Below are 24,901 nucleotides of genomic sequence, written 5' to 3' on the forward strand. Positions count from 1 at the left end.
AAATTTTTTTAAAAAAAGAACTTTAAAAATAAAACATAAAATATAAAGGCTTCCTCTTTCCTTGAACTCCACCCACCGAGTCACCCACCCCATGTTCTGTCAGGGAGTGCCTGAAGTTCATTATCTTTAGGAGCGAGAACACCATACAGTTGAGAAGCTGTTTCTATATAAGATGCTCCACAGAAGGCCAGAATTTTTAAGAAATAATTTACCAAAAAAGGTTTAATCTCAGCCTGGTAACTTGTGTTACAAATTGAATCAAAGCACATTTTAGGCTTCAGAACTTAGCCATTTTACATTGATGTAGAAGAAACACCATTAGTTTTCAAATCTTGTTTATCTCTAGATGGATTTTGAGATTGAAAGGTGATTCCATATTTTAATTTAGCTTGGGCTTGGGTGTGTGTGTGTGTGTGTGTGTGTGTGTGTGTGTGTGTGTTTTAAGTTTTAGCTGGTAAATCATAAATTTGGCCAAGGTCTTTGCTCATATATTAAAATCTGGTTTGGGTTCTGAAATAATTGATCTACACTGGAAAGTCTATTGAGTCCGTATTCTTGCTACCTGCTTCTTATTAGGGAACCCACTTTGTGAGATTTGCCCTCCTTAGATCTGGTTCAGAGGCTGAAGGCCTAAGAAGCCATGAGTGGTTAGTATGTTAAAACTTTTGAATGTAACAGAAACAGTGGCTTCCAGCCTTTGACTTTGTAATCGTCAGGTGAAAATTACAATAAAGGGAAACTAAGTTTCTCAAGGGAAAACAACCACAATGAATCTTGATTCTTGAAAGTCACGTCTCTGACCAGGATCCAGTCACCTGGGGTGATTATCCATCATTCTTTCCCTCCTCTCTCCCTTCCCTTCCTTTCCTTTCCTTTCCTTTCTTTTTTTCTTTCTTCATACTTCTGATGCTTCTATACCTCTTCCTTTCCAATTTTGACACTGATTCCCTCCCTTTCAGAAAGGAGGGGGAACAAAACCTGTAAACGAATCAAGACGAACTCATTCAAGTGTCTGGGGGGAGTTGGAGGAAGGGAGCCCACCAAGTGGTGGTGGTGGGCCTCACAGGGCAAAAGCCACACAGGCTGGCACAGGGGACCGAATAGGGACACAGAGCGCAGAGGCCAGTTCTGTGGGTCCTCCAGAAGCTTGGCTGCTCGTGTTTCCACATTCCTCCTGGTTACAGATCATCAAAATACGGGGACAGATGCAGATTATCCCAGGCTGCTCTGAGATCTAGTCCCTGATAATCAGAGATGACAATCTAATGCAAGGCCTGGTAAAGTGTCAGGAATGCTGTCTGATGAAAGCAGTGCAGAGGGCTAAGTGGTTGTTTTCGTTGGTCAGCTAAGTTCCCTGTGCTTTCCTGCATCTCAGTTTACCCTGTGGGGGACCTGGCAGGAGCTCTGGCAATTTCTTCCCTGTAATATTGATTTTATTAGAGCAACAAGACAAGAAAACCGTCCCGTTCTGATTGTTCCAAAAGAAACAACATTTTAATGTCTTTTCTTGAAAATTTAATGTTTGCCTTTGAGCTATCTCTCTTACTGCAGAGACAGCTTCAGAATGAAGGCCCCTAGCCTGAGGGCCTCAGCTGGGTTTTGTGACATCTTATAAGCAATTGGAAAATCCAACTGCCAACTTCTGCTTTCTGCGAGGCACCTTTCCTTCTGACTGCTTTGGGGGTAGAGGTGGAGAAAATGTCTATTACCTATCTTAAAAAAAAAAAAAAAGTCTTTAGAAATACCACATAGTGCTGCCAGTTTTCGGGAAGGTGGTGAGGCTAGAGAGAAAAGAGACCCTCTTATTTCCAAAATTCCTCATATGTGAAAGTTAAAGGGGAAAAAAATTACGCCATACAGCGAGCACCCCCCCCCCATTTTACCCTTGAGAGGTTTTTCAGGAGTGCCATGAAATCCAACAGTGATGGATGTTGAACTTCAAAGAGGTGAGGAAGGGACATTATTGCTTTAAGCCAGTCTCCGTGGCATTTGTATGTGATATACGTCTCTCCCAAGCCCTGTTCCCTCCTCTCTTCTCTGCTGCAATCCAGGTAACAGTGGCACCAGCAGGGACATAGGACCTGTCAGTGGCCGTCACTCCCCCAAGGGAGCCTGATCTACCCTGGAACCCTCCCAGGGACAATCTCCACCTCGCTTGCCGCTTTCTCCCGCTTGTGCTGGGAAAATCACAGCAACTTTTCCTGGGCACTGAGGAGGGACTTTGTCATGCTGCAGGTGTGGAATTAAAGCTCCAGATCTTTGCAGAGGGTCTCCTGCCCCCGTGTAAGGGCCCAGTACCTTTTCAGGGTCTCCGGGGTTGAAATCATGAGTAAGGAAGCCAGAATTCTGCAGAGGGGCCACCAGGGACCGAAGGGAGCTGGGTGGGCTTTGGCAGGAGTGGGTTGTACAGGGGAACCCGCCAAACACCAAGTTTGTGGTCAGTGAGCCCCCACACCCTCCTTCTCAGACCCTACACTGAGCACTAGAGAACACAAGGATGACAAATGATACGGTGATAGTAACTGCCCTCCATTTAGTGAGGCTGTGCGTGGCTTTCGTCCTTTCCCTGCATCTGGTAGACGCCTGGGGAACCAACCCGCTCCCCTTTTGTGCGTGTGAGGTGTGCAAATATAAGTGGATTTGAAGAGTGAGGGGCGGGGGGTGTTTGTAAATGGCCAGTTCGTCCTCTGGATTATCCCTAGGACTTGACAAACTGCACTGAGTCTCTGATCATGGTGGGAACGAGGCGAGATGAAGACCTTTTTGTTCTAATACTAGACTCTGACCACCCCCCCCCACCCCCCACCCCCCCACCCCCGCTTCATTTTCAACAGTGGGCATATTATTTTGTTTTGAGCACCTACTGTGCGCCGGGCGTTCGACCTGCATCACTTTCTCAGCAGGCCCTCACAACCGCCCAGAGAGCCCTGTCTTTGCAGACGAGCCTGGCCTGGTCTCCGTTCCACCCCAGGCTGCGGGCCTAGTGGCCTTTCCCTGCCGCGGCGCGATATTGGAAGCGGCAACTGTGGGGAGGGCGAGGAGCGTTGTAGTTCCCGCCGCGCCCGCCCGCGGGGAAGGCAGCCGTGGGGACCCAGGGCCCGAGGCGCGGGGGGGAGCGACAGCTGTCGATGTCGCACCCGGGGACTGCGCCCCCGCGGGGCCGACCCGGCGCCGGGGCCGAGAGGAGGGGCGGCGAGGGGCGGGGCGCGCGGGGCGGGACGGAGGAGGGGCGGCGGCACCGGCGGCTCGGGCTCGGCGCGCCGAGGAAGTCCCGCTCCGAGAGCTGCGAGCGTCTGGAGGAGGCGCGCTCGGCGCAGTCGGGGAGCGAAGTCCGGAGCGAGGGGCCCCCGTGCCGCCGCCGCCCCCGCCCCCTCCTGCCGCCCGTCCAGCCTGGGAGTCCGCGGCGCCGGCGGCGGCCGCCGATGGAGTTCACTTGAGCGGGGAGCCGGCGGGAGAGGCAGGCGCCCGCGAGCGGAGCGCGGGCCGGAGCCCAGCCAGCCCCGGGCGCTCCCCGCCGCCCGCCCGCCGCCCGCGAGCTCCGGCCAGGAGGCGCCGTCGGCCCCGCGCAGCCCTCCCGGCGCCCCGGCCGCTGCAGCGTTCCCGCGCCGCGCCCGGCGAGATCGGCCCCGAATAAAGACTCCCGGAGCGTCTCCCTCCAGCGCCTCGGCGGCGGCGGCGGCACCGGGACCACTCGGGCCGCGGCGCTGCTGGAGAGGCGGGACCGACAGTCGGGGAGCCCGAGGCGGCCGCCGGGGAGAAGCCGCCGCCGCCGCCGCCGCCGCCGCCGCCGCGCGCCCTCCTCCTCCTCCTCCCTCTCCCTCCTCCCTCCCTCCGCACATGGTCTCCTTTGTCCTGTCGCCGCCGCCGCCGCCTCGCTCTTAGCTCCGCGCGCCGCGGCCGCGGCTCGGGCCGCTCCTCTCCGCCTCGCCCGCCCGCCGGCCCGCCCGGGACGCTGCTCGGGTCCCCGCCGTGCCCGGCCCGACCCGTGCGCCGCAGGAGCGGCCCGGAGGCAGCGGGCGGGCGCGGATCGGGCGCTCCCCCCGCCGCCCGCCGCCCGGCCTCGGCCGCGCTGGATGTGTGCGCGGCGCTGGCGCTCGGCCGCCGCCAGCTGCTGCTCTCGTACGGATTTGGGTCCCGTGCATCCGCTTTCAGACTTTCGCGAGGAACCGAGGACAGACTTGCGGACGCAGCCCGGTCGGAGTTGGGCGTTTTCTCTTCGTGTGTTTGGCCGCTTTTTTCCCCCTGGTCTCTGCCGATCCCCCATCGTGAGCCCTGCTAAGGAACCAAACCATGAACTTGGGGCTGACAGGACCGCTTAACCCTTTGCGACCAGGTAATGCAGCCCCGGGGGCGCGGCTCCCTCGCTCGCCGCCCGCGCTCGGAAGGGAGGCGGCCGGGTCGGGGGTCTTTGTTGCGGCGGCCGGGCCCGCGGGCAGAGGTGGCAGGGGCGGGCGCCTCGCGTCTGGCGCGCCCGGGCCCCCCTCCGCCACCCCTCCTCCCTCTGCCCTCCCTCCCACCCTCCCTCCGCGGCCTGGCCGCCCGCCTTTGTACTTTCCTCCGTGGGCCGGCCGAGCTCGGCCGGGGAGCGGCGGCGCGGACGTGCCCGGCAGGGCCGGGGGGCCGCAGCCGGCCCGGCGCCTCCGGTCCCGAGGGGCTCCAGCCGACCCGGGGCCGGGGCCCGGGCCGGGGCCTGCGCCCAGTCGGGCTGGAGACCGAGGCGCGGCGTGGCGCTGCCGCTCCGAGGTCGGGATCTCGGCCCGCACGCGGTGCCAAGGGAAGGCGGAGGAGGTCTGGGCTCGCGATCGGCGGCAGGCGCTGAAAGAACTCGCGCTTAAGTTTCGAGGAGGCTTCTCTTCCCTTGTCGGGAAGTCAGTCTTCCTGCGGGCGCGGGTGCGGAGGGCGCCCCGGGGTCTGCGGCCGGAGAGAACGGAGGTGGCCCTCGAACCCGAGCGGCCGCATCCCACCCCCGTCTGCACGGAAGGCTCGCATTCGTGTTCCCATTCTCGGCGCTCTTTCCTCCAATCTGTTTGACTTATTAACTTTTCCCTGAACACCAACTACGGCCTTAGTGTCAAAAAGAATCTCTCCCTCCCCCCCCATTAAAAAGCAGCCAAAAGAGAGCTTTGTTTCTCTGTCCTTTTTAGATGCAGCCACTTTACGCCCTCACCCTCCCAAACCGAGCGAGGGGCGTGCAGCGAAATGAGGGCAAAATGTAGAAGCCCTTAGCGTGTCAGGGTGCCCCTGTGTTAAAAAAAGGAGAGAAGGGAAACCTCCACTCGCCTCTCGCTCACCGTGTTTCCATTCGACGTTCGTGATGGAAAAATAAAAGTAAAAAACCGGCCAGGAAAACGGCCCAGGTAGTGCAAGGAATTGCAGACTTTTTTTTTTTTTTCTTTGAAAAATCATGAAAAAGAAAACGTCCCCAAGATAAAGGGCCAAGTAATTTACACAGATGCTTTAAAGGCAGAAGTCGAATTTGGAAAGTTGGTGGAGGAAATGTAAAGGATTTTCTTGTAGTTTCCACTTCAGACTCTGGCCCAGAAGCTCCTTTCTGACTTCTCAGGACGGTGGGCCGCCGTAGTTTCAACCACCTGGGTGGGAGAAGGAAGGGATCCAGAATCATTTCATGATGAGCCCGTGTCCCATTGCAGTGTTTTTCTTTGGGGTGTTTTCCTGCGGAGGCTTTTTTTGAGGCGGCCCCTTCCCCAATCAGAAGAGGCATCGTTTCAGGCTTTGTGACATGCATCCGAAAATTAAAGGGCTCAGCTTTTATTAGCAGGCACACTCCTCATCTTCTCTGAATATCCTGTCAGACTTATTTCCTTCACAACTTACTGGTTGGCATCATAATCACTTTTTTAAGTTCGCTTCAGATACAATGAACGCTTCACTGCCTCCTTGAGAATAGCGTGTGTTGTGTAGACCAGGGGAGCCGACAAAAGGCCACAGCCCCAAGGCGGTGTTTCAGACAACCGGAGGGCCTGTTAGCCTGCAGCTTCTGTCCTGTTTGATCCCTCTCATACACCCACACAAATAAAAACTCAATCGGGAACCATTTCCTTCCCTCACCCCACGTTCTCTGCATTTGGGGTGCATTTGCATTTATTGTCCTATTTCTTTGGGCCAATTAGACAGATTTTAATAGGTAGTCCCTGTATCCGCCAAGGTGATTTCCGTTTTAAGACGGTGTCATTAATGGACTGTTTTTCTTTCTTTTAAACATGTCAGCCGGAGTTTGTCTTTAGAAGCCATGAATTTAACATAGCCCGTCCAGTTTAAACCAGGAGATGCTTTTTCATTCAAGAATGGTGACACAGGCTTATCTCTCGAGTTTTTAGCAGGGAAAACTCGCGTCCCTAGCCATCTCACTACAGATAGCAATATCACAGCACTGTTACTGTAATCTTTGCCTTTATTAACAATCTTTCTGATTTGTTTAAGGCATATTTTGTTTCTTTCTCCATGCCACCCTTTTTGGGCAGCTTATTTTTCTGAAAAGCTATCGTATAGTTTTATTTAATTACCCCTAAGGTGTCAGGAAGGCCTTTGGCGTATTTTTTATTCATACAAAAAAAAATCTTAAAGCTATCTAGGGTTTATTTTAAACTGTATATACATGTGTGTGCAGGCCGAGCCCTGTTTTGCACATACATTCATTTTTTCCCCTCGATCTGTTAATTTTCTGAACCACCTCTACAGTAGGGAGGTTAGGAGGAAAATAAAGGGGGAAATACTCATAATAAAAATATTTTTTTTGTCTTTCTGTATCCCTTGCATTGAAAACCAGAATATGTTCCCCCAGATATACATAAGAATATCTCTTTTTCATCAACATAACACAGAAAGGCTAAATTGAGTACCTTCTTTGTCCCCAAAGTCAGGCCCCCCCCCCAGCCCCAGAGTCACAGAATATGCTGTACTTGGGATATACCCTCCCCCCAATTCTTATAGTTCCTTCTATATTTGTTCAACATGCTATGCTTTGCTGTGTCAAAATATGCATCTCTATGTATAAAGTGTGAAAGACAAATGATTTACAAGGGTTGCATGGCAAGGGTTACAGCATAGCCATTGTAACTTTAAATAAATGCAGGTCCATTTTCAGATTATCTTGGTGGGGATGCTCATGTTTACTTCAATTGTTTAATTTTTTCTAGAAGTTCTACAAATATTCCGTGCCTCTACAGCATTATTGCATTTTCCTCCAAATCAACTGTGTGTTTATTTTCCAGAACATTAGTGTATAATTTCCCCTGGCTTTACTCTTGCTGTTGAAACAGGTTTATCTCACTTTCCTCAAGCCACTGTAGTAATTAGCAGATACGATTCTAGAAAATGGGAAGGATGTAACGCTTGTGGCATGCATGGTGTCAGGTTTGGGGGCAGGTCAGCTTGCTTCTGTTTCAACACCAAGGTCGTCCTGGTTTGCTAGGAAGAACAAGGATCTCGAGGTCATCAGCTGTATCTTTAAATTAATTTCCGGAAGTGCTAGCCATTACTTTTTAGTGAGGAAAAGCATAGCGTTAAATAATAGGCATTTCTGGGTTGTGAAAGAAAATTGAAAAATAGGCATGTCTGTACATCTCAAAGAAAAAAAAGCACCATTTCCAAAATAATGATCTGTCAACGAAATTGCAAAATCATTATGTGAATGAGCTGAATTGCTTTGTGTATCATCTCATAGAAATATGTTTTGCACAGATAATATGTCTAATAAGGACACGTTTTTAAAATCAGATTTTTTTTTCCCCCAGCAAAGAGCTGCACTGCAGGTCTGTCTCGTGCAGTCAAATAGCGCCACCTTATGGACGATTGGGGGAAATTGCTGCTTTCCCTGTCAGGTTTTGCTAAAAATGTAGTGAACTGGTTGAAAATCAGTGATGATGGTGATGACAATATTAACGACCATAATCACATTTTTTTCTCCCTTTCTTGTTTTTCAGGCATCAGATGCCAGCTCTGAAAAGCTCTTCAATACTGTTATTGTAAACAAAGGTAAGACACCTTCGTTCTGAGCAATGGCTGATTTTTGTATTTGTTTCATTGTCATTGCCTAGAAAATCAGAATAAAAAACAAACGGTCTTTCATTTTTCACTCTGGAGCCACGATTCACCCTGTGTGTTTTTTGCCTGAGACAGATTCTGTATGCTTTGGTGTTGTATTCCAGAATGGTTTCTTTTTGAAGAATACGCTGAATCCTTATTTAAATTGCTTTGACTAAGAAATCACTGCTATCTATGTGAGTTTAATTTAATGCAGGAAGCGGTAATGGAGAATAATAGTTCTCAAAATGCCTTCACTTTATTGTTACTTATCAACTACCCCGCAGTCGGAGAACTATAAATAGAACTATAAATAGCTGATTCGTCCTGCAGACCCTGATAACCAGTGGATGTTTAGTATGCACTGGCTTATGGTCATAAACCAAGTCTAAGACAGGCTAATGATATAACGGTGCATTAAGGGAAAACTTGTCCTCGATCACTGCAGTTTTCATTTGTAGCAGTGCTGTTGGAAATCACGAAATCGAAGGGAGTCTCCAATCACTGCCTTCGCAAAGGTGTATCATTGGAAAGGTATAAATTAACATACGCTGAGTGACTTTCTCCCCTTCGCTGTGGAACCTGATTTGGGTGCTTGCATGGTCGGTACTAAATACAGACGGGGTGCTGTCTGTGGTAGTCTCCTGCTGTTGTTACCTGGGACCAGTACTTGGTACAAGTTACAGAGTGGGGCCTCCCTGGAGTGGAGGAATTTGAAGCCACTTCCACATCCGCTTAGTTGCCTTGGCCGGCATTTTTGCAAGCTGGGCTCAGTAAGACACATTTCCAAGTGCCGGGTTTTTGGTTGTGTTTTTGTTTTTTGTTATTTGTTTTGTTGTTTTTTGTTTTTTGTTTTTTTTGAGCTCCCAGATTATTTCAGAATTTGAACCCAACTGCCATTTGAAATAGTACATTATGTTTAGAGTTCCCTTGAGGTGTCGATGCTAGTGTGATGGCTGCTACTCCCAGAATTATTGTCACATTGAGTTTTTATCTTTTTTATGGCATGATGGAGTATTCCGGTTTTATATGTCATCATATTTTTTGATGGACTGGAAGTTTGTATAAATTTGTTATCCATAAGGCTAAAAGCCCAATAAAAGAAGATGCTTGTGGTTCATAGCATGCAGTGCTCATATGTACAAATGCCTAATTGTTTATTGCTCGTTTTGATGAGGGAAGGGGATGGGTAGACACGGGTGGATCCAAATCTGGGTGACAGAAGGGGGTGGAGGAGGAGATAAAAGTTAGGACAGGAGGTCTCAGGTGCCCCCCGCTCCCCCCCCCCCGCCCCCCACAGGACCTCCAGCCCCAAGCTTCCCTTCTGCTTCTGCTCATTGGCTCCAAAAAGCTTTGGAATGTGTGTCCCCTCTCTGGGATCAGCCCTAGAGTGGGAGCTGGCTCCGTTCCGGGACCTGCGTTGAGGCCCTTGCTGCCCTCACCGAGCTGAAAGGCTCTCTTCAGGGAAGTTGAACAGTGATTGATGAGAATGGCTCCCCGCAGCCCCGACTCGCCCACCCCTGCCCCCCTTCCCTTTTCCAATCAAACGTTTCCCACATTCTTATTTTTGTTTACTTACAGAGTGTGATTTGTGGCATCTATTTGGTTGTGAATAGTCATCCCCCTGACAGGGTGCCTTTCTTCTGAGCTGCTTTTCTGGGGGTGATTTAGTTGCCTTGAAAGGATTAAGGTTTCTTTGTGTGCACTAAAATCAACATAGGCTTTTTCTAAGCTTTGCTTGGGAAACCATACACAAATAAGCATTTTAGTTGATGGCAGATTATTCCTTTGCCCCTTATTTCCATCAAAATGGCCTTTCTTTTCTCCTCCAGAGTTTCCCTTAATGCCTTATGCTAATTCCTGTTGGTAACATGAATGACAAGAGAGGATCAATGCAAATCCAGGTGCGGCAAAGTCGACTGACTGGTACCCAGCACCCGCCCTCCCCCTGGAGAGAAGGAGATTAGGGGGGCGGGGGAGGGGGGAACGCTTGGGGACAGTTTTGTTAAGGGGATTAGTATTCAGACTGCTAAATATCAGGAAAACAACTTCAAAAAGAGATTCACTGTAGAGTGATAACGTCAATAATTGCTTCAAGACAGGTGCACGGAGTCTCGATATGTGCTTGTGGTTTTTGCTCTGTTTTTACTCGGGGTAGTGGCAGTGTTTACTGGACGGATGGTTGACAAGGCCTTCAAGGAACTGTCAGCTTCGTGCACGTCAAGTTCAAGTTCTCCTGCAAAGCGGCCTGCCTGCCCGTGCGTCAGGTCTCCCGTCTCTGTCCAGTATTCTTAGCCAAGAGCAATAAAAAGCATTGTAAGAAAGGGCACATTTACACCAGGTAACAAACACTGCTGGCAAAATCTTCAAGGCTTCAGCTTATCGAACAGTCTAACGAGAGTGCAGGGAATCTGACACGTGTGTGTCTCCGCCTCCAGATGTTTAAAGCTGCATATCACCTCCCCCTCCCGGGACTCCCACAGTGTTCTGGCCTTAGAGAAGCCTGGCTTTCAGCTGCTGGTGAGATTATGCTGCTGAGCCTGGTGGCGGGCAGATTTGGTCCATAAAATTTCACCGTGGGAGGGCAGTGCTAATCTCACAAGCTGATTGTGGCGGGGGGGGCGGGGCGCAGCTTTGATGTTGGGCTGAGCAGTCTGGGGACAGAGCTCCGGCTGAAGCCGCGGGGGCTATGACCCGAGTCCTGTGGGTCTGTGAGCTTCAGTAAGCCATTTCGCCTCGTTAGGTGAGATTTTTCAACCACGGCAGAACCTCCTGGTCCTGTGCCAGCATCTCTGGTGGGGAGCAAATAATTAGTTGGGACAGGAGGAGGGGCTGAAACAGAGGAGGTACGCGTCACTTCTAGCTTTGGGTTTTATTTTGACTTTTCTTGTATTGTACCGTCTGTCCAGTTGAGTAGAGAACTCGTAAGGCTCTTGTGTTTGGGGGATGTGAATCATCGCTTTCTTCCGATGCCTTTAATTTCCCGTTGTAAAACGAATCAATCAAACAGCGCAGGCTTGCACGTACATGCAACACGCCCAGTGAGAGCTGACCATGTCAGAAGAGGTGGGGAGGTAAGCCTCCCAATTGCAGGGCTTAGGGTTGTAGACATTACAAAAAAAAAAAAAAAAAAAAAAAACCCAAAAACAACAAAAAAAGTTGAACCTTAATCAAGGTCATGGTTGCCTTATTTAATCTTTATGTGTTTAAATGTTTACAGGATGTTCATGTGAATTTTATGAATCCTTCTGTCTTTGTGACTCAACCATCTGCCAAAGAAAAAATTAATTTTCCCAGGGAGACAGACACACAACAGAGAGAGACCAACTAACTTCTTGTCTGTATTTAGTTGGTTGAACTGCTGTAAGAGCGACAGGATTGGTCCCCCACATTCTGGACTGTGTATCCTTAAAAGGAACTCCGCAGTCAATTCAGTGTCTCCAGCCAGTATTTATGACCCTTTCTTACCCACTCTGCATCCTCCTCCTTGATAGTTTTGCCACTTTGCTATGTAGGCAGAAATGCAGATGAGAACTTTGCTGTCTGTGCATGACCATCTGGCTAAGAGAGTTAATCTCTGTCACACTCTGGAAGGGCCCCAGGGCAGAGCTACCTGAGGAGGAAAGAAGAAAAGCGAGGAAGCCCTGTCTGGGAGTTAGGGGTTCCCTGGAGCCCTCTGTTTACAGGACATCAGCCCTGGTGTGGGTCCCCGTTCTAGGTCAGGGGAAGAGAAAAGGCCTATAATTGCTACCCCTTCTCGCCTCAGAGCCCCCTTTTCCAGGACCCAGCCTGCAACCAGGGCAGTTAGAGACGATGAGAGGTGGCCAAGAGGGGCATGTCACCCCACGACTTTCTCCCCCCTTCTCTTTAACTTCCCCCTGGTCTCACATTTTAGTGTCCGGCCCCCTCCGCCAGCTTTTCAGGAGCCGGGCCCGGCCTAATGGACATCTGGGAAGGGCTAGGCGAGAATGAGGCCCCCAGATTTGTGCTGTGAGCACCCAGGGTCTACTGAAATGTGAACTTCAAAGGAGCACCCGCCCGCCCCTCCGCGGGACCCCAGCCCCCCCCCCCCCCCACACCCCAGCAGGCCAGCCGTGGGGAATTCTGGGGGAACCCGCATCCACCCTGATGAGCACCAGATGGAACACTGAGGCCACCTGGAGCTCTCTCTGACTAGAGCAGTTTGTCCTTTTCCAGGCCCGACCAGACTAGGGGACATACAGCCTGTCCTTGGGGTCGATTTTGCACGGAGGGTTTCCGTGGGACACAGATGAGGTCGAAGCCTTCAAGGTAGTGGGGCCTTTGGGTATTTTTGACAGTGTGGTTTTATCAGCAGCATAGAAGGAAAAGCCGGCCAAAAAATTGGTGGAGATTTGAGAAGATGAGGTGAGAAAAAAGTTGCTAGACAGAAGATACGCTAGTATCTATTTAACGGTGATGATCTCACCTCATTCGTTATGTTTAGACATAAAAGGGGAACTCTTGGGTTTGATGACAAAATAAAAGTTATATTCCCACCGGGACCACCGTTGGCTTTTATGAAAAGCCCATCCCCTAAAACAATTCTGTGCTTTCTCTGTTAAGTGGAAACAGTGCAGTTGACCATGGGATAGCTTTCTTTAAAAAGAAAAACTTGATGTAGAGTTTGAAACCCAGTCGTAATGAACATATGGAGAGCATTTTACACTTCCTTGTAGTGTCTTGGGTCCCCTCCTAAGGAGAACAGGATGGAAAGGACATCCCCCATGTGCAGAAGAGCGAACCGAGCCAATTTCAGCGTCTGTGAATCGGTTGCGTTGTTGTAATGTCTTAAATCCTAGATAAGGGAAGACTGTCACTTTTCCTTTCTCTGGACCTTTTTTTGTTCTGCTTCAGAGCAACTTCTTGGGTCTTGAGGAGACAGAGATGTCTGATGTGTGGAAAATTAAATACTATAGGAGCCAGACTCTTACGCGCAGCCTCTGTTGTGTACAATTATTCCTTGAAAATTCTTGGAAACAGACGCCTTCTACAGTTCGCGTGAGACCACCAGCAAGGGTCTAAAAAACCTTCCACGTTTTTGTGAGGAGAATGTTTCTCTCCGGATATTTTCCCATTAACTGTCGCCTGATCTTTCCCTGCCCTTGTGTATGGACAGAGAGGGGAGATCCTGGGTATTTAAATGTTGGATCCCATCCCCGGACATTTGGGGAAGGGGTGGGAGGTGTTCTGAGCATGCAGATTGATCCCGATGGCGTTTTTGGAGAACTCTGGCGGCGAGGCCCCCCTTCCAGATAAAAAGTGGGCCCGTTCTCTGGGTCCAGAGCCACCCCTGGGAGCTGGAGATGACGGTGTAACCGCCCCCTTCCTTTTAGTCGGATGATCAGACACCACTCCATTTACTTTGGAACCCACTACAGCTCTCTTCGCTTACTCCATCCGTTCGCTCGCTGCTGTCCTCTGAAAGAATGTTCTCCATCTTTGGCAATATCGGCCCCAAAACCCCAAAAAAGCCTGCCTGCTGACCAGCCCCTCCCTTCAGTCCATTCACATTTAGCGTTTTGTTTCGCCGACGCTGTGGCATTTGATTGTGTCAGAAAAAGGAATAGGCACTCTTGCGCACTGTTGCGATTAAAAAAAAAAAACAAAACAGGGGCGCCTGGGTGGCGCAGTCGGTTAAGCGTCCGACTTCAGCCAGGTCACGATCTTGCGGTCCGTGAGTTCAAGCCCCGCGTCGGGCTCTGGGCTGATGGCTCGGAGCCTGGAGCCTGTTTCCGATTCTGTGTCTCCCTCTCTCTCTGCCCCTTCCCCGTTCATGCTCTGTCTCTCTCTGTCCCAAAAATAAATAAACGTTGAAAAAAAAATTAAAAAAAAAACAAAACAAAACAAAAAACAGCCAGTCTGTTCTGGAGAGTCTTCAGTGAGAGCCGTTCTATGACAAAGGGCCTCCTCACTAGTGACACTTTCAAGTAGAGGGGTCAGCTCCGGGCCTGGAGAGTTTCCTGCACGGAGGAAGCCTGTGGCCATCCCGGGGCCTCTGGATTATTTCTAGTTTCTGACAACAGCAGAAAAATGTTGTTTTCTCTGAAAATGTATGTTTATTTAACTAGGTTTCTTTTTGCTTCACAATCTGGATTCTATTCAGTCAGTTACCACTCCAATTAACTAACAATTATTTAACATTAACAGTAATTACAGACGCCAGTTAAGCGCCTACAGATGTCAACTGTTAGCTTTGTACCTAATCACTCAATGAAATGGAGAAAGTTCAACAAACATCAATTAGCCAAGCAATTAGTATGAGTTAGGAAAGAGCATGTTATCATGTGTGAGCTGATTCAATTTATTTTATTTTGGCAGTAAAACACACACAGGCAAGCAGCAATAAGTTCCTCAGATAAGATAAAACGCTATTGTTTTGCAGCTTACATAAGAATTCTTTCCTTTCCTGTGCAGAAGTCAAATACACTCTTGCCTGGAATTTATTGCACAAACAAAATTTGTCTCAATTACTCAGAAAGCCCAGCAATGCTCAGGCTTCAGGAAGCAACTTTGGTGAATTATGAATCCAGCAAATATACTGTGTAAGGATATGTCAGAAATTTCAGTGGAGAAATGATTGATTCCCACTCAAGTAATCTCCTTCGTGCATTTCGGATTTTTACGGGGTTTATCCTAAACCTATGGTGGAGCGATTACACCAGTGATGTTATTAATTTCATGGTGCCTGAACTTTCGCTCAGCTGTCTTTGATTTAGCCCGGGGCAAGCATCAAAGTGTTTTTACCTTCTCGCCCAGCCTGTGCTTTAAAAACGGGGAAGCGGGGCCCAACGGCAGACCCACTTTGTGAATCCACCGAAGACATTCCGGGCCTCGATTCAGAGAGCCCCCCACCCCCACCTCCACCCCTTAGACTTGACTTCCATCAACCCACCGAGCTTGCCTGGACTCAGTGGGGCAGTGCATTCCAGGTCCTGATTCTGCAAGGTTGCCCGTAAATGGGCGTTTGGAGATGCGTTTTACCTCCAAGTGGAAAGCTGGCCACGAATGGCTGTGCCTCTGGTTCCCCTCCTACAAATGATTTCTGGCTAACTTTGGAAGCCTATGGATAGGAGTAGAAGGAGCCGGTCCTCCGTGGGGCGCTCTGTCAGGTCACTGTGGGTGTTAGGCGCAGAACTTTCCATCCGAGCAAACCTCTCAGCAGTAGAGGTTCAGTCCAAGAACTGAAAAGTCAATCTTCCGCCCGGTACAGCTTCGGGTGGAGGGCCAGTGTGCCTTTCTGTTGTGAACCTCGTGCCGGTATACAGCGACACAACAAACAGTGGACTCTCCTGGCCGGTTCTGGAGGGATGTCTTTGCCCTTGTACGTCAATAAAGAGGGTCTGTGTTCATCCGCTTTTACTGCACCCCCTGCTGCAGACGCCTGCAAGATTAAAGGTCAGCTGCGGACCAGCTGAGGTTCATCGTCTTTATTCCAGGACCCAGGCCAAACCAGCAGCCCCCCATCGTGCCCAGGGCTGGTCATCTTGGTAGAGGGAGAAGAGTAGAGACAGAACCATAGAACTTGGAGGCAGCGTGTGGCGTTTCTGACCTTCTCTTTGGCCAGAACAGGTGCCCAGGGCGTTCTCCACCACACCGTCCCAAGCTATTTTATGTCCCCTGGATGTCAGTAGGACCCCGCCCTCGATGGGGGAGGGGCCTTCCCGGATGCCCAGGGTGTATCCTAACACCCAGGTAACTCCTTGTCATGGTCCCTACATGGCAGCGGGGCTCAACTTAGGGCATCTCTGATCTCCTCCCCTTCCAGTAAGACCACATTCCTCCCTGTTTCTACTCCCCATGCCCATTCCTGTGCCTGTAAGTGGACTTGTCTTTACTTTTAGCCAGATTTTATTAGAAGTGACTAAGGACTTTCAAGCATTTCCCTAGCAACCGATGACAGCAGCACGAGGCCCAAATCCACACCGAGGCAGGCGGGGGGCCTGTTAACAGGAGGAGTGTTCCGTGGGCGCGCAGAGCCTCTCTGACCCTCGTAAACCTTGTCTTATAAAGGAGGAGGTTGAGAGCACATCATTGCTTTTTCTAAGAGTCCTTTTGAAGAGGGAAATGTCTCAAGTGTGCCTGTTAATAGACTGATGTGGGAGGCGGTTATATTTGGATACCTTTAAAAGCCACTTGGAAAACATTTTCCCCCTCTTATCTATCACCTTTCACATCCCAGCAGAGTAACACTAAAACCTAATTTTAGCCAGGATTACATCACGTTCTCATTCTCTGTTTATGGCCGGGAAAGGCTTTTCCACGGTAAAGCTCCTCTCGCAGGAAAGCCCGGCGGCGTCACTCCTCTTGTTCTGTGGCAACGTGTGATTTTCCAAGCGTTGACTGCCCTCTGCTAGACTTTTGCGGCTCCTCTCTCAAGCCTTCTTGATTCGGAAACTTTATCCCTGCACTCGGTTTGACAAGGAGTCCTCTCTGGAAATCAGATTTGTCAGCTGTTAAGTAAATGACGTCAGTGTTGATTCCGTCAGCTGGTGGCTTGAAGTGGAAGCCATATTGAAATTGGTTCTTTCATTCAACACCTGTCACAGAGCCCTGGCTGTGGGACACGCTCGGGAGATACGACAGTGAACAGGTCACATGAGACGTACAGGCCTTCAACATTTTACAATTCAACAAGAGGCTTTTTAAGTGGCAAAATGGGAAAGAAGCCACGCAACTAGCTAAGACAACAAAAATGATAACCTTAAGGCTTTCTTGGGAGGAGACAGTGCTCTAGGATGAACCCCGAAGGCTCAGCAAACCAGAAACAGACCAGCCCTCAGTAGACTACAGAAGATGTCACCTTTCTGAGAGATGTGTTCTGCGGGCACAGATTGGCCAAACGGTGTTAGACTAAAATCTGCCCCTGTTGAGTATTCCATTTTAACAGCCAATCCTGTTGTTAAATCAGTTAAGCTATTGCAAAAATTGGGGTGCATTGTAAAGTCCTGGGGATTGCCTGTCACTGGGGCCTTTTGGTTTTGTGTTTTCTCATTTAGAGTGTGCTGCTTAAATTTTTGCCACATCAACATGCTGCCAAGTGGGGGACTTGGCTGCTTTTAGTCACGGGAGCGCCAGGCTCAAGTCTGAGTCGGGCTACTTGTAACCAACCATCTGACTTGGTTTTCTTGTCGGTAACGTGAGAAAGTTGGGTTGGACTTCAAAATCCCTTCTAGGTTCTAAAGGCCAAAGTTCGCTTCGGAATGTTCTAGGTCTTCTCAGAGCGTCAGGCTTGTGCAGGATGCATACAGTTCCCCAGAGAGCTGTGAGTGCTATTGAAGAATAGTGCCTGGTGGCCAGTACGGTAACTCTGGTCCTGAACTTGTAAGCAAGAACAGGGCGGAATAAACCTTTCCAGGAGGTTTCATCTCTGAGAAGGATCTTAGAGGGAAGAGGGGGTTGAACCTCAGGGCTGAGGGAAGAGGGAAAGGGATGGGAGTGAGCTGGCTCCGGTTTGAGTATCAACGGTTAGGTATTTGCTTCCAGAATAGGAATGACGATGCAGAGTCCTTCTCTGCTGGTCTGCATCTTGAGTGGCTTACAAGAGATGTTTCGTCTGCTCCAGTAAATGTTTATAAAGCCCCACCATATAAAGACCTTAGGTCCCGGGTTCCTTCAAACTTGACTTCTCAGGTGGAAAGACAGGACCATTTCCAGGGATGGCTGCAGGTTAGAGGAGGGGGAGGGGCAGGGGGTCAGATACCAGAGCAAGGCCCTGCCTTAGAGCACCCCAGGGGCAAGCTGCCAGGCAGCTTCTTTTTCTAGGAGTGACTCATTTGAACGATGTGAGTCGAAACGAGGCTTGGATGGACCGTTGTAGAAAATGGAGGGAGTGTCACGACCTCGCCATTTGTCTTTCGCTGCCAGTGGACTCGGGCACACCAAGCAATTCGTCAGAGCTCGGCTTCCTCAAAAGTTAATCTGGGCCTTCCGGCCTAAAGCCATCTGGCTTCCTGCTTCTCTTCTGCTAGAAGGTGACGATAACACCGACTTCATTCACTTGCTGTCTGCTGGATTTTAGCTTGATTCGCGCTAAACTTGTAAACGGGTATCCGGTGGAGTTAGGTTAATTTTATTGTTACCAGAGCCGTGGCGTGTCATTTAGGAAGAATTAGGTTTGTCTGGCTGTTGCCCTCACTTTCCGAGACTGATAAGTGTGGAGATTGATAACTAATGAGACACTGGGGTCTTAAAAAGAAATTCCAGGATTAGAAGCAGGGACACAGCTGCTGTGGGCTCTAGTCGATGTTCAATTCTAAAGTTTTCTTTTCATGTTTACTTATTTCTTTTTTTTGAGAGAGAGAGAGAGAGAGAGAGTGGGGGGCGGGGAAGGGCAGAGAGAGAGGGAGACACAGAATCGGAAGCAGGCTCCAGGCTCCGAGCTGTCAGCGGAGAACCCGATGTGGGGCTCGAACTCACGAACCGCGAGATCGTGACCTGAGCTGAAGTCTGGAGTTTACCCGACTGAGCCACCCAGGCGCCCCCTCGAATGTTCAATTCTAAACTAAGTTTTGTGGCTTCAGTTTTTCAGCTGGCCGTAGGGCCCATGTTGCCCTGTCTCATGGCCTCTTCCCAGGATGTTGGACATCAAATCAATTTGTCTTCTGCTCCCGTGGGAAGGAGAGACTCCTGACTGAAACAGGCGGCTTGGGGGGGGGGGTGACCATTTCTCCTCTGGCCTCGCTGACCATGGATAGCTGGTCTTCGCCCACATCCCTGTTACCCCTGTGCGGTCGGGGCCTCGCCCCCCAGCTGGCCCTGCCGGTCGGCCTGGTACCGGGTTGGTGCCTGGTTTCAGCCGTCTTCCTTCTCAGGGCCCTCCGGGTGGAGAGAAAACAGCTCTTCCCCATCCTCCTTCTGTATTAGCTCCGGGACAAACTTGAAAACTGCCTACTGCAAGGGTTTTCTTGGCAGTGGAAAAGTTAAGGCCGACTTTCTGAGCCTTCTCAGCATCCTGCCACGTATCTTATCTTATTCAAATATCCTAATTGCTACCCGGGCTTCTCAGCTGCACATCATCCTAGCACCTAACTGACAAAATAGGCCTTCACCTGAGGGCCTCATTATGCTTTCCGCCTGTGCATCAGGCCAAAAATACCTCCACAATACCTGCTCGACATCCTGGGCTTCCAAGTGACAAACAAATAATTGGGTGAAACAAACCCTGGGCGCCAAGCAGCTGCCATCGGTGCCGGAGCACAGAGGAGTCCGCGGCAATAACACTCAGGCGCTGCCTGGTTCATGTCAGAGCGGATCTTTGAACAGTGGGTTGTGCTGACACCAGACAATGACAGCTTTTTGGAAATGGCATGCTAGTTACCACTGCAAGTGAGGCCTCTCATGTAGACCGTGACAAGCAGCTGTCATTTCCACGCAGGTGAACAACTGACATCCTACGACAGGGAGGGGCGGGAGGCGGGCAGCCGGCTGTGTTTGGAGGGCAGGTAAGGCCGGCCCGCGGAGAGAAGGTTCTCGAGGCCTGGCGACCGTTAGCGGTTGTGGCAGGAGCTGGCCTCCGAACACACGCACCCGGGTCTCCCCTGTTGCCCCTTTAGAACTTTTCTAAGAAAGGACGGCGGAAACAGTTTCAGCTCTTTGAGGACAGCACCAAGGCCCAGCCCAGCGTGGTTCAAGGTTTCACTTACAGTCCCTCCCTGCATCCCTCCTCGACTTCTTCAGGTGTCATGGATTGGGCTTCCAGGCCCAGTACTGAGTTTACAGAATAGGGAAAGGCGAAGTCTCTGCTGATAAGGAATGAATCGGGTGGAATTCAGGTACAGCACTGGGTCTGGACCAGCGGTTCTCAAAGTGTGGTCCCTAGACCGGCCCTAGCAGCATCCCCTTGAGTAGCAGTTGGAGATGCAAAGTGTCCTATAGAACTGGGAACTCCAGGGGGTGCCCTGCAGGTGATTCTTGGCAGGGCTCAGGTGACCCACAGTATCACTTGGGGAAATCCATACTCTTAAGGAACAGGGAGTAGGTCTCTTTGTTGTCGGGCAGCCTGTTGTTGATCGTTAACATCAGAGGCTCCAGACCTGATCAAAGTCACACTGTGCACCTGCCACCAGACTCACTGCTGCCCTTGTGGCGGATTCGCAGCCTCAGTCTCTAGCCTGGGGAGCGGGCCCCCTTGAGTACAGGGTGGCTGGCTGGGCCAGGCCTGAAGGTAGGTCTGCATCAGAGAGGGAAAGTCTGGAGTATAATGGGCTTTGGAACCATGACCTTGGGCCAGCGTTCTGCTGTAACCAGCTGAGCTAACTTGCTCAGCCACTTCTCAAAGATAAACTGTTCTGTCCAGTTCCTGGTTGGCAGATACCGCCTCACAGATGCCCGCTTGCCACCTGCGAGAAGGGTTATCATAACACAAAGCACACACGCTCGGCCAGATGTGCCGTGATGACCGGTAACTATTCGGTAAGCAGAATGCCGTGCAGGGCCTTCTTGCAACTACAATAGCCAGGATCAGCAGCGTTCTGACATCTGTGTCCCTTTCCCTGCGAGGTACTGTCGAGTTTGAAACCTACAAAATTAGACCGACTGCGTTGGGTTTTCCCCCAAAATGTGATTCCCCTGTGAGGTTTCTGCAAGCCCCCTGAATATTAAAGCTTTTTTTGGATGTCCTTCGGGACCACACCTCTTCCAGGACTAGAAGGGTTCAAGTAGTGGTTCTCAAATGGGAGCCCACCCCCCCCCCACCCCCCCGGTTATCTCTAGGGCTTGAGAAGGCACAGGTTGCTGGTCTCCTCACACCAGGATTCTTGACGCATAGAGAACATCGGAATGAACCCCCATGCGTGCACTCTGTATGCAGCTTCGGGTTTACCAAGATTGTGCCACGATGGATTTTAGGTGCCAAGGGTGGATGGGGTGGTATCTATCCTCCCTCCTGTATTGGCAAAGTATTTTTTTTTCAAAGTTTTTTATTTATTTTTGGGACAGAGAGAGACAGAGCATGAACGGGGGAGGGGCAGAGAGAGAGGGAGACACAGAATCGGAAATCAAATGTTCAGCCCCCAGAGCCTGACGCGGGGCTCGAACTCACGGACCGCGAGATCGTGACCTGGCTGAAGTCGGATGCCTGCGCCACCCAGGCGCCCCATGGCGAAGTATTTTAAAGCTCGTGTCAGGTATCATGTCATTTCGCCCCTACATCCAGGAGTGCGCATCTGCTTACAAATTTGTTCTTACACGGCCACATTCTGTTACCAGTCTAACAAAGTACAATAATTCCTCAACATCAGTGAAGCACCCGTCCCCAGGGCCATCTCCCTGATTGCCCCACAAGTGCCATTGTCCGTGATCTGTTCCCAGCAGGATACAAACCCGGGTCATGTACTCCTGGTGTTAATCTAGAGCCTGCCACCTCTCCCCAGCCTCCCATTTTTTTCAAGTCAGAGACTTGTTGCAAAAACCCCGGTCACCTGCTCTGTACGCTGTTCCGCCTTCTAGAAGCCCTTGTGGCGTCGTTTAGTTTATGGCTCACATTTCCTGTAAGTGGAAGTTGGCCCTCAAGCTTTGACTGGATTTGGGTTAGGCTTTTGGCAAGAGAACGCCATAGGTGTTGTGGGGAGGCTCACATGGCCTCACATCCGGGTGACCAGTGTCTGGATGTCCAAGTTTTAGCGATGCCAAGATTGTTCAGTCAGTTCCGGTTGTGGCCACGTGATGCCTGCATTGCCAGGTACCCCATCAACCTTCCATCTAACGTCTTCAGCCATGGACAGTCCTTGCCCGACCCCGTGTCCCATGAGAGATTGTCAAAGGTGACTGCCCCTCCATATTGGCTGAAATTCTTCAGAACAACAGGGCTTTACCTCATCAGCTAGAGCTCTTTGGTGACCCTCAAATGTAATCAGAGCAAGAAGTCGGTGCCCTCCCAGGCATTTTATTAACAGGCCTGTACCCTTCTTTGTTTGCATGTTTCTCAGAAGAGGTTTAATCCATGTTTTGCGTCCAATGAGCCTTTTCTTATGGTTTATGTTTATCGACAGAAGAGACAAAATGTCTGAAAAGTAGAACCTAAAAAGAGAGCAGCATCCAATAGGTTTATACAAGCAGGCGTGTGGCTTTAAAGTCCTACCTGCCCTTCAAGGCTCTGTGCAAATGCTACATCCTGCAGGAAGTCGTCCGACCTTTACCAAAATTTGGACACTTGGTGCGTTTCCAGAGTTTTCCCCATTTTGAACCCCACCCCCTCCACAGTGACCAGCAGGGTTCTTTATGTACAACAGGGGCTCAATTGGTTTGTTGAACCTAAGTGAATTAAAATGCAACGTCCTAAAATTGGGGCATCTGGGTGGCTCAGTCAGTTAGGCATCCGACTCCGGCTCAGAACATGATCTCGCGGTTCATGAGTTCAAGCCCCGCATCGGGCTCTCTGCGGTCGGCACAGAGCCCTCTTTGGATCCTCTGTTCCCCACCCCCACCCCCGCCCCTCACCCACTCATGTGCCAGCGCACATGCTGTCTCTCAAAAATAAATAAACATTTAAAAAAACTAAAATAAATAAATAAAATGTGACATCCTAAAACGGAAACCTTGGAAATTACATTATAATGGGATGAGGGGGTCTAAGTGACTTGATTAAAGAAAGTAAGGAAAAGTAGGGAAAAGTAACATCTTACTTTGATCTAAACGCAGTTGGCATTCTTGGATAATCGGATGATCCCGACTGGGTGTTTTTCTGGAAGGAAATAGGAGGCTATGCACATATACTGAGTACCTACGGTGTGCCAGGCAGGTTTATGCCGATTTGTTTCATCCACCCAGTAGCCTAGCCAAGTAGGTAGTTTACATGCCAGAAAAGCATCCTGTGAGTGGTAGGTGACAGCCAGTCGTTGGGTGCGGCCTCCTGGCCTCCCAGCCTCACTTAGGTTCCCTTAGGTTCAACAAATAAATTGAGCCCCTCCCAGCCCCGCATCCCTCCCACTGGGCGAGCCCAGCCTGAAGGAGAGAAGCTTTGATTTGGCAAACTAAAAACGGCCTCTTGTGATCAACGCAGTTTCCCACTGAGCCTGAACTCTCTGTGGTGTAGGCGGGAGAAAACTACTGGTGATAAGGTCCCGGAGAGGCTGGATGGAGGCCGCCGAGCAGGGAACGGCCTCAGTTTCTGCGTGGGTCACACGCACTGAGCCGCTGGCTTTTACAGAAGATGGGAGTGTGATGTTTCACCCCCCACACGCATACCCAGACTTTATATAGTTACAGAATCAAAGTTACGTTGCTGATGAATAGAAACTAAAGTGGAAAAGGGGTCCAGTAGCCTCAAGCGATCAGACGGCAGTTACGCCCAGGAATCCTAGCGACTTTGCTAGAACTGCTCGTTTTGTGACCGCTTGGAGCTTATCACCACCCTTCGGCGGTGGGCAGATGGACACCCATCATCGGTTGGCCCTGCTCTCATGCTCTCATGCTGTCCCCACCCCACCAGTGCCCTTTCTGGGGAAGACGGAGGGCCTCTGCTGGGGAACAGCCCCTGTTTCCTCTTCCAGACTCAGAAGGTCTCTTTTTCTTGACCCAAGAGGGAGCGGGGTCTCCTGCCTCCTTCCCTGGCTGGCCTCCGTCAGTCAATATGGCTTCCCTGTCCCCTTGTCTGTCTTAGCTCCCCAGTCAAGCCTTTCTTTCCCTTTCTACTGGCTCATTTCCCTCAGTCTCTTCAGAGGATCCTTAGCCTTAAGTAGCAAACAGCAACAATGACGTGTTGAAAGGACGTTTTGTACCGGTCTAGTGAGAATTCACTTTCTTTCCATTGCCTGAATCCGAGAGTCATGGGAGCGAATATGTACGGAGTCCTCACTGCGAGCCCGGCCTTGTTCTGATCACTTTATAGGGATTCGCTCGTGGAGTCCTCACGGTACCCTTTTGAGGTAGATGGTGCGACCACCGCTTTGACTGAGGAAAGGGAGGCCACAGGCCGAGCAAGCTGCCTTAGGTTCTCCACCTGTTTGGTGCCTTATCCTCAGTGCTAGCTGGATTTCAGCCCCAGAGGCCAGGCCATCCAGTATCCTCTGAGGTGTGAGCGGAATGTCCCAAATGTCTGTGCAGTGTAAACAAGAGAATCGCCTTCTAAAGGAAGTATTTGTTTAGGGTTGCATAGCTCTAAAGGGCTTCTTAAGAGGAGAGAATACTTAATCCTTTTCTCAAATAGCCAGTGGGGCCTGGGTTAGAGCACGCAGGGATTACCCTGTCTATCGCTATTATTCTCTGAAACACAAGTTCCTCAAAAAGACCAGTGGAAAAGCCAGTTAGTTACACCCCCCACGGTGAAACGCTGAGGCGGGGAGGAGGGTTGCTGGTTTTTCTCACCTCACCGTTTTCTCACTCGGGGAGGTAATTCGGGATGGTGTCACGGGAGAGCCAGAGTCAGCTTGGCCACCAGGTGTTAGGCCTAGAAGTTCTCGATCTTACCTGGGAGCCGAGTTCAGGCCTCTCCTAAATCTCTAGCCTGGTGTCCTGGCTCCCCCCTCCTTTCTGTCCGTCACCGGCTCGGCAGCCGTCGGAAAGCCTTTCCTGCCAAAATCTGAATCATTACCCCACGGAGTTTATTATAAGCAGACCCAAAGTTCAACACGAAGCCCTTTGTGTTGTTGTTTAATTTTTAAATGCCATCAGGCTGACAGGGGGATTTATTGAAACCTAAACTTACTTTGTTTGCTGTCAGATTCACAAGACTCAAGAGCTGAAGGAAGGGGTAAGCACTCCCGCCGCCTCGGGGCATGTTAGAGCGCATAAGTCATTCACCCTGGTCTCAAAAGTCACAAGCCACCCCGGCTCAGTGTGTTGGGATTATGTGCCGGAGGAAGAAGTGGCTGAGCGCCTTCTCGCAGCCTGGCCTCCGTCT

The 24,901-nt window shown here is 50.5% G+C and overlaps 1 protein-coding gene across 1 annotated transcript in view; it reads left to right on the top strand.

Moving 5' to 3' along the window:
• Positions 1-24,901, top strand: part of AUTS2 (activator of transcription and developmental regulator AUTS2) — a 1,117,204-nt gene that overhangs the window by 1,023,034 nt on the left and 69,269 nt on the right. The window contains 1 exon segment of the mRNA XM_043561364.1: positions 7,944-7,995. Coding sequence (XP_043417299.1) covers positions 7,944-7,995 — 52 coding nt within the window.

This window comes from Prionailurus bengalensis, chromosome E3 (genome assembly GCF_016509475.1).
Source record: "Prionailurus bengalensis isolate Pbe53 chromosome E3, Fcat_Pben_1.1_paternal_pri, whole genome shotgun sequence".
Classification (NCBI taxonomy): domain Eukaryota; kingdom Metazoa; phylum Chordata; class Mammalia; order Carnivora; family Felidae; genus Prionailurus; species Prionailurus bengalensis.